This window comes from Aulonocara stuartgranti, assembly GCF_965226115.1.
Source record: "Aulonocara stuartgranti genome assembly, chromosome: 13".
NCBI classification, from domain to species: Eukaryota; Metazoa; Chordata; class Actinopteri; order Cichliformes; family Cichlidae; genus Aulonocara; species Aulonocara stuartgranti.
Window position 1 is genome coordinate 24,240,102 of NC_138949.1, and position 9,697 is coordinate 24,249,798.

The 9,697-nt window shown below is 43.1% G+C and overlaps 2 protein-coding genes across 2 annotated transcripts in view; one reads left to right on the forward strand and one right to left on the reverse strand.

The window, feature by feature from the left end:
• The window catches only part of LOC309720100 (uncharacterized protein), a 32,197-nt gene extending 22,884 nt beyond the window's left edge, over window positions 1-9,313 (reverse strand). The window contains exon 1 of the mRNA XM_082556686.1: window positions 9,286-9,313. The gene's annotated coding sequence lies outside the window, so the exon portion shown is untranslated. The remainder of the gene's footprint in view (window positions 1-9,285) is intronic.
• Window positions 930-2,741, forward strand: olig3 (oligodendrocyte transcription factor 3). The gene has a single exon (XM_082557847.1). It carries the CDS (start codon window positions 1,196-1,198, stop codon window positions 2,063-2,065), a length of 870 nt encoding a protein of 289 aa, XP_082413973.1. The 5' UTR covers window positions 930-1,195; the 3' UTR covers window positions 2,066-2,741.
• Window positions 9,314-9,697: the final 384 nt, after the last annotated feature.

Sequence of the window (9,697 nt, forward strand, 5' to 3'; positions counted from 1 at the left end):
CATATTGTATTTTAAGTAGCTTATAATGAAATTTAATTGATTGCTGAAATGATTTCAATGTTTGAATGTTTTTCCAGTTTCTCCAGTAGTATTTATTTTAAGATAATAATAATAATAATAATAATAATAATAATAATAATAATAATAATAATAATAATAATAATGTGCTTTCAGCACATGGAAGCTAGATGTTGGACCATGAGGCACAGCCTTGTAAACTCTGACATCCGCATGCTGCCATATGGCCAGCAGAGTGCCGCGAGTCGGAGCCGGCATGTTACCTCCGTCCCAGCGGAGGCCCTGCACCCCTGCGGCAGCACTAACCGCTGAATGGGAAAAGCAATTTCCCTTCCCATTCCTCGTCATTCCCTCAGGCGGCCACCGGCGGAACCTCGGAGACTTTGGCTTAAATTTTGACCGTCCGATACAAAGTGAACAGCGTGTGTGTGAGTGTGTGTGAGGCTGATGAGGTTTTCTTCTTTTACAAAAATGCAGCATGATCTCTGCAGTTGCGTTTGACAACAATTTTAAACGGCTCTCTTTTCAAAATTTATTTCTTCTTTCTTGGGATGTGATCGCGGTGCGTGTGTGCGTAAAGTATGGGAAGATCTCATAATAAACCGCGTGTGCTTTGTGCAGTAAAAATCACTAAGGAAGAAAACTGACCGGTTTCTCCAGGAAGAGCAACTTTCCCTTCCACGAGAGAAGTGGAGGGGAGAGGAGAGAAGCGCGGTGCCCCCGACAGTTTTCTGACAATGGCAGTGAATGGTTGCGCACCGCGGTCACTGGGACAGTCAAAGCACACCGCCCCCTTTCTAACGGGCACGTCATCTTCCTAACTAGGCGTTATGAATAGGAAAGCCGCTTTTGTCTGTCCGCGCGTATAAATACCCACAATCAGTGTCCCCCTCACCGCAGAGTTACAGAGACACACGCAGAGTGAAAGTCGACAGACACTGACGCAAAGTGGGAACCGATGTGATAAGGACAGAAGCACGGGACAGGAGGGATACAGGCAACATCAGGTGACCAGAGTGACTAAAGGCTTCGGGAAAAAGAGAGAAAGGGAGAGGCAGGGAGTAAAAGCTGAGAGGGGAGAGTGTGGGGAGAGAGTGAAAGTGAGAGTGAGAGAGAGAGAGAGGGAGGAAGCCAGCAGCGACCTCCTACCCAACAACCTCGGAAGCAAACTCATAAAATGAATTCAGACTCCAGCCCAAGCAGCAGAGCCTCATCCCCGGACATGGACGGCATGTTTCTCCGTGACCACCACCCGCATCACCATCACCATCATCACCACATTGGCTCCTCCGTGTCCTCCTCCACGCAGAGCGGCGAGCAGCAGCGCCAGAAGATGAGCGGGGGCGAGCACCTGCGCTCAGGAGAAGCAAAGTCCGCGTCGGTGGGAAGCAGCAGCAGTAGCAGCAGCAGCAGCAGCAGCAGCAACAAGTATAAACTGAAGAAGCAAGTCACCGAGGAGGAAATGTACCAGCTCCGTCTCAAGATTAACGGCCGGGAGAGGAAGCGCATGCACGACCTCAACCTGGCCATGGACGGCCTACGCGAGGTGATGCCCTACGCGCACGGGCCCTCAGTGAGGAAGTTGTCCAAGATCGCCACGCTGCTTCTGGCCAGGAACTACATCCTGATGCTCACCAGCTCCCTGGACGAGATGAAGCGGCTGGTAGGGGAGATATACGGAGGGCAGCACTCAGCCTTCCACTGCGGCCCCGGCGGACACTCCGGAGGTCCCGCCGCTGCCGCCGCTGCAGCAGCCGCTGCCGCTCACCAGGTGCACCCTCTTCTCGGGAGCGCGCTGTCTTCTTCCACGTCCTCCACTCTGTCCAGCGCGCTGCCGGGGCTCACGTCCATCAGAGCACCCCATTCCCTGATGAAGGGGGCTCCAACTGCGCCCTCGGCCCTGCAGCTGGGCTCCGGTTTCCAACACTGGGCTGGGCTGCCGTGTCCCTGCACCATCTGCCAGGTGCCTCCGCCTCCTCCACACATCCCCATCACCTCTACCGGCCTCACGAGACTCTCAGGGGAGGGGAAAGACGGGATGAAATGATGCCCGTGTGTCTGATGAGCAGCAGAGACTGAGAGATGTAATGATGTTTGTAAATAGATAATTCAGGGCATGAGGGGGAATTTGGCCTCACTGGTGCATGTTGTTGTTTAGTCTGTTTTCTTGTTTGGCGTATAACAGAAAAGCCTCTTTCCTCCTTGTAACAAGGACTTAGACTATATATATAAAGACTACTGATTTTTGCCAGTTGATGGTAAAAAAAAAAAAAAAAAGGAAAGAAAATACACACCGCGCTCCTGCTGTGTTTAACTGAGTCTTCGTTGCACATGACATTGTGAAAGGTGAAGGAGGCAGCATGAACATTTTAATTTTGCTTCTTTCTTTTTCTTTTTTTAAAACATTTTTTAAATATATCAAGCGTCATTTTGTGAAAACGAAGAATGCTCTGTGCCTTGTACCAAGGATTTTAAACTTGAGTTCTATGTAAAAAATAAATAACAACATGTTTGTGTTTGGCTAAAACGATTCTGCCACCACGGAAATTTGTTTTAAAATTTTTTAAGATTTATTTTAATCGTGTGGCTCACTGTGTGTCGATTTGTGCCCTGATTTCTATTGATTTCTATTTTGATTTTAACTTCTGTTGTTTTTTTTTGCATGATGGTGTAATTATCACAGCATGATTGTTTTTGCTGAAATGAATTTGTTATGCCCAGAGACCCCGTGTCTTTATTTTTGTACATTGTTGATGACTGATGAAATATTTATTATCGCCCAGCGTCACTGGATGAAATTTCAATAAAACTGGAATTATGAATCATACCCAATTTATTCCTCTGTTTCTTTTAAATACTCACCAAATCATCGAAACGACATTTTTTTTTCTATCATATAAGAATTAAACCCCCGGAAGTTTAAGTCAGTTTTACTTTTTATTTCTTTAATTAATTTTGGTAGTTTCAGACAAAATCTTAAGATAAATACGAAGCTGTGCTTCTTTAAATATTTTATTTTGCCCACATATATGTAATCATTGCACATTAAAAAAAACAAATCTTGTTTTAAATAATAATTATTGCGCAATGATTATAAACATTTCAAGGCCTCAGACAAAAACACCTCAGCGCGTTTTTTCTTTTACACTTCTCATCATTATTTGTTCTTTTTTTAAGACCCCGGATTTTTCTGCTTATTTAAAACAGACTACATTGAAATCAACAAAACGCAGAGATTTATAGATAAATGAACATTTGCTATTTTATAGTAAAGATTTCTAAGGAAAGCTGAAAATTAGCATCTGATATTTTTCTCCTTTGAATGATCCTAGAATAACTGCTGAAATTACGCAGCAGGACATTAAACATTTTGCTGGTTGTTGAAATTCATGTTTTAGAACTGTTCTAAAATTAACCAAAGTTTTGAAGTCATGTCACCTTCTTCTCGGGGCATACACGTCTGAACAATAACACGAATGCATCATTTATTTAGAAATGTTAGGAAAAGGGAGAAACGAGAGGGAAATAAGGCACTGAGCTGCAGCCTAATGGAGCTCAGCTGAATTGGTCCCTGTAGCAGCTAGAAAGTGATTCGCCTTGGGGAGCGCAGAGCAGTTTGTCCGCCGGGTCCCTTGGGTGTTTCTCCGTGTCATCTCTGCAGCGACAGAATGCACGTATGTTTGTGGAGATTACAAGTTAATTGTTCATGGGGGACCGAGAGGAGAAAATCACATCACAGAGAGGCGTCGGGATTACAGGCTTCTAAATGTAGAAGATTATACATTCAGACCCCCTCCTCGGCCTCGCCGTATGCAAATGAGTGTGTGGATTAAAAAAGTAAAGAAAGACAGAAAGAGAAAAGGAGACGAAGCCCTTTTGTAACTTATTTGGAGGGAAGAAAACACAAGTTTGGTGGCTAAGTCGAGAAAGAGTGAAAGAGTTCATTTTACGCTTCTTCTTCTTTTTGTCTTTAGGAATGAGTATAGCCTGTCTGTCCCTCGCAGGCTGCCAGATGGGATGTAAATAGCTGGGTAGCTGCAATGGCCTTTTAACCACACAACACTGAGGAGGATGTTGTCAAGGGAAGCTGGCGGTTTGCGAGTTAATAGTCATGAGTTGGGGTAATTACTTAAGGTTTATTATGCTCTGGTTTCAAAGGAAATAGACCCTTCAATGGGCTGAGAAATACTTCTTAATTCTGGCTAATTAGGAGCCGAGCAAAGCAGAGACAACTGCTGCTTCTGCTGCTACCAGAGAGGGAGAGCATTTGTAAGTAAGCCACAAAATAACGCACAAAACAATCATGCACATGCAAATGGCGTGCACAAGACACATCCGTGTTAAAGAGAGGAATGTAAACCAGCTTAAATTTGGAAGTGTACGTCCTGCTCTGATATGTCGATCATATGGCAACAGAAGCATCTTCCTGCTTTTGGCCTGCACACTGAAATGGAAGATTTCCCTCTTATTCTTCTGAAGGCTGGAAAGGTAAACAGAAAAACTAACTTGCAAGCAGCGAGTGAATTACAGGTTTTCTGTGTTTATCTAACAGAGGGGCTTATCTTCCTGGCAGGGCTCACAAAAATTATCCTCATTAGACTGAGACTTTTAGTTTTGTTTTAAATAAATCCCACTGATATTCAGATTTGTCTTTTTCATTAAGGCAAAAACAGGAGGAGAGAAGAGGATAATAATGCAACACAACAACAATAACAACATCAACACAAACGCAAAACTAAAAAGAAGAACTGATAATGTTAAGGACCGAAAAACTCAACTGGAAAAATAAAAACAGCTTTCAAATTTGGACATTTTATGTATTTGAGCACCTATTTGTTATACCAGAGGCAGTTAAACCAGAGAAGGTTGTTGGACAGCTGATTTTGGTCAGTTCTGCAGCAAACATCAAACTTAGAGAGTGTGCGAATAGTGAAATACAAATAACATAACATCCTTAAAGCAGCATTAATGCATTAGAAGTGAAAAAGGTGTTTATTGCAGAAATTATATGGAAAATACCAAAAATACTTACAAAGAAAGCTATAAACTCTAAAAATGAGATGCATATATATTTATATAGCACGTGAAAGAGGCTGTGAGATCAAATCTATCATTTCTACAGAAACTATTTGTGTTTTTGTTTGCAGGCTGGTCAGCGATCATAGGATGGACTCGTGGCCATCAGCTCTTCTTTTCATGAGGCTTGACAAATGACTGGCCCTTTACAGAGCACACACCTGTTACTGCGAGCCACTCGAGGTTTATCACTTAGAGAAACACTGCTTTGTTCACCCTCTCCACACACACACACACACACACACACACACACACACACACACACACACACACACACACACACACACACACACACACACACACAATGAGAGGCCTTTTTTCTCCATTCTTAAACATGGATGCTAACAAGGCAACAAATACTGTCAGCCTCACTTGCTGGCCCTGTGACAAAGCTCCAACCTCCAAATCTGAAAATCCGCAAAGTTGTTTTAATTAAAACACCCCGACAGCTGCTTGCCAGCTCCATCACAGATATAGTTTTACAAAGCTGCAAATATAAGGGTTGTTTTAGAGGGGGGGGTGTCAGATATGCACAAACAGTAGGGGCATTTAAGGCTTTTATAACTCCAGAGTTTGTATAAACATGTCATTTGGCAGCCACAGACTGCTGTTGCATTGAGTGTGAAGAGTCCTGCCTGTGTGGAAGTGTATGAATGTGAAGTGGTCTTCTGGTTTGTTTACTTGGTCGGTCAGTGAGCTGCTGCCTGAGGGCAGCAATTGAAAATAAATTTTAGTTGAATAAGGGGCAGTGGCCGCATCAGCCGAGCTGCTGCTAGAACAAAAGCAGTTGAGGGGATAAGTTATTGACCGAGCTGACAGCCTGAACGAGGCTGATTATAACCGCCTGGTTATGCTCAGTGTGTGTGTGTGTCATAGTCATATTGAAGCAGGTGCAAAGTCCGTTCCCTCTCTGAGTTTACCTCCATCTTTCTCCCTTTCTGCCCTGAGGGAAGCTTCTGAGGCCTCTGCCCTAATGTCCTCAGCTGATTCCTTAGACTAATGTTTAACCCATACTGCCAAAGCAGAAAGCATATTTCCATCATAAGAGCGCTTTGCCATTGCCATTAGCGACTCAGCTCATTTGCATGTTAATTGTGCAGTTAGAGAAGTGGTGTTGACACTTCCCTTTGTCCAAGCAGGGTCGCGGAAAGTGAGAGGATGGGGCTGCAGAATGATAACCATGTGTGTTATTGTTTCGGGCTGGTTATATCATCTGTCATCACGGGACGTTTGAACACAATGGGAGATAGACTGAGTTAATTTCATAAGGTGCTATTTATTTATCATGTGAGAATTAAATAAAGTGTTTAGCTGTACTTAAAAAAAAAACAACGCAATAGGATAGCTCATTACTCCCAAATGAATTTGTCATAGTGTGAAAAGTAACACACATTTACCCGGGTAGTGAAACTTTGAGGCGTTTTGATCTGTGCACAGATGGTGAATTTCTGGGCCGATGCGGATACAGAAATATTTCCCATTTTTGCTCGTTTTTGTTTTCAGTAGCCCCCTTTTGTGTCAATGAAACAAAGAAATAGCCATTAAGAAAAATGGCTGAACTATTCTAAAGGTTAAAACCTCTTCATCACACTTCATCTTTGAACATTTAGCGAACAAAAATATGGCAAAGGTTTACCACGGTGCATCCGTAGCTTTACTCAACCACATCTCAGGTATTCAATATTAATCTGAAAAACAAAACAAAACCTTTTTTTGCATCTTTAAGTCAGAAATTCAGTCTGTTTTCTCAATTAAAGGTTATCTTCTCAAAAGTTTGAGTTAGTAAGTCAAGCTTTTGGGACATACACAATGAAAAATTCTCTAAAATGTTAATAATAATAAAGGTTTTAAATGCTTCTACATCAATTACAAAAGTAGTTCTCAGTCAACTTGACATATCTGCAACAAAGCCATCTTTCATCGTAGCAAACGCTCGCTTTCATTTAAGAAAATATCCGAGTTCTTCCTCCAATGAACGGCCATGCATGCAGGATGGCTGTCAATGTTATCAATTACGGGCTTAGAAAATAAACTGAAACACATAAACAACATTCCTGACAAAATGGACATGCTGTGTTTACACATACACAAACACACACACTTTCACTTGTCCGCATACAAGCCAGTTTTGGTGTGAATTTTGTGTGATAAATACAGATTCAGCCAGACAGAAAGTGCCTGTGCGTGCGTGTCTGTGTGTGTGCGTGTCTGTGTGTGTGTGTGTGCGTCAGCAGTAATATCCTCCTACAGTGACTGACAGATGGCGTTCAGTGTTTGGCCGTAAATGTGCTCTCTGAGTGTTTGTCTGTGTGCCAGTCGCCTGTAGTTTGGAGACTCCCTGTGAGAGTCTAACTGTCCTGACACTGTTCAAAACCAACTGTCCTTGATTGTCAACCGCAGATGAACCGTAGTGTATGTGTGCGTGCGTGGATGTGAGTGTGTATGTATGTACATGCTGATGAGTGTGTATGCAGTGGCCTTCTGGAAGGAAGTGCTGAGCAGGCCAGGGGAGCAGATGTTAATGGGTGAGATATATCTATCTAAATCTCTGGCCACCACATGCTTCAAATCTGCCCAGAGGAACGGGTGTCTCTGCTTGATGACACGAGGCAAACTGTGCAGGAAAGGTTTTCTTTTTCTTTTCTTTTTTGTCTAAAATATAGGAGACGGAGAGAAGATTTTGTGTGTGTGCTTATGTGTGTGTGTGCCAACTCCAAGCCTGGCACAGTCCTGGGTGACAGTCCCCTCTCAGCAGGGGGGAGTCGGGCGACAAAGTGAAACATGGTCATGAGGAGAGCGAGCCACGACTGAAGCCAAGAACAGACAGCACAAATAGAGAGATCAGACTACCTCTTTGCACGGTCCAGTCCAAAACAAAACAGAAATGTGTTTGATAATGTTCCTTCACTGACAACAACATGAAATCAGGGGACAGGAAAGTTTTAAAATGAAGTGACTTTGAGCGCGGATCAAGTTTTTTGGTTTTAAGGCTTTGAAGGGAATGTGACGTCCCAACCAGTACTGAACAGCTCATCATCTTTGCCCACTGTGCAATCAGTCATTCGTCATATATTCAAACAGCCTGCAACATATCAGTAGAGAGAATTTAGTGCTAACTTAACTGATAATACATGGTGAGGTGCTTATGAATGTTTTGAGGCATGACTGATCAAGACATAGATATTTAAGTTGATTGGCTGAATGCATCCAGCCATAAAAACCTTTTTTCAGAGGTCATTGTCCAAACAAAAATAAATCTACACTATCATCCTTTCATTTGTCTCATGAGGAAGCCTGAATCTGCTAATGCACGGTGATTGCTCATGAAGACCCAGAGACCTTTCAGCAACCACTGACCAGTTGGTGAAAGGTTGCCAGCTTGTCTGCAAACACATGATAATTAACCACCAAGAGGAAAAGTAAAAGTTGTGCCTTTGAAGGGGAGCAGGCTCCACTTCCAGTTTTGTTGAACTTTTCATAGTTTCAGTACACATTGAGTAGTTGTTGAATGTTTGCAGACAAGTTGGCATCTTCTATGCAAACTTTGTTATCAGTTTCATCTTGTGACAACAAGCAACTACATATATATTAGCCAGGCTATTGGAGAATACACATTTTTCCCCATTGACTGGTGTTAACCCCGGGTCACTGACTACTTTCTAATTATATGTGACTGGGGCTTCATAAGTGAATTCACAGTCCAGCAACCACTCGCCAACCAGCTACGAAAGGTTTTTCCCTAGCAACCTGTGGTTACCGGGTCTCACTGGTCTCAAGACCTGTTTAAATTGGGGCTTAGGCTCCCTGGTACAGCACAAAGGTGACTCAAACCCCTGACCGCTCACTATAAAGTCATACCAAGCTAACTGGTCTTCACACTCAGCTCATCACAGGATTATGATGCTGGCAAAAAGGGGTCGGGACGTGATGGTTGTGGCACTCAAGACATGTTGAGTTCAGCCGGAAATAAGGTTTAAAATTAAATTTAAACCTACACAGTTGTAAAAGGCTTAAAAGTGTTATTTATATTAATAAAAACTAGAGATGGACCGATACGATATTACGTATCGGTATCGGTCCGATACTGACCTAAATGACTGGATCGGATATCGGAGAAAAATAAAAAATGTAATCCGATCCATTAAATATCACGAAAGCACCTCACAAAACTTGCAACACGCCGTAACTCACCTCAGAACGTTAGCACGTTGGAGCAGTATGCATCACGTGATAGAGCGGCTGTGGCATGCGGACCGTGCTGGTCTGGATAGCATGTGGAGCTTCGCTAGCAACCCAGCATTTCATCTCCGACAGAAGTAAAGCAAGTGTGTAAGTCCATCTCTGAATGTTTGTAAAGCATTCCTGCCTTAAGCTTAACAAGCGACTGCGTCTTCTTGCTGCTACTTCAATGATGAAACTGCTTAACGATCAGCTGATCAGCTTTTCTGTCGCGAGTCCGTGTCTCTAGTTTGCTTTTGGCCCACTTTGCACCAGAAAGAGGAAACCAGCGGCTGAACAACAGCAGCACGTTTAAGCTTGATCAGCTATTGTTAGAATGTATTTAATATTACTTTCTACTCCAGGATCTTTTTCTACGTAGCTG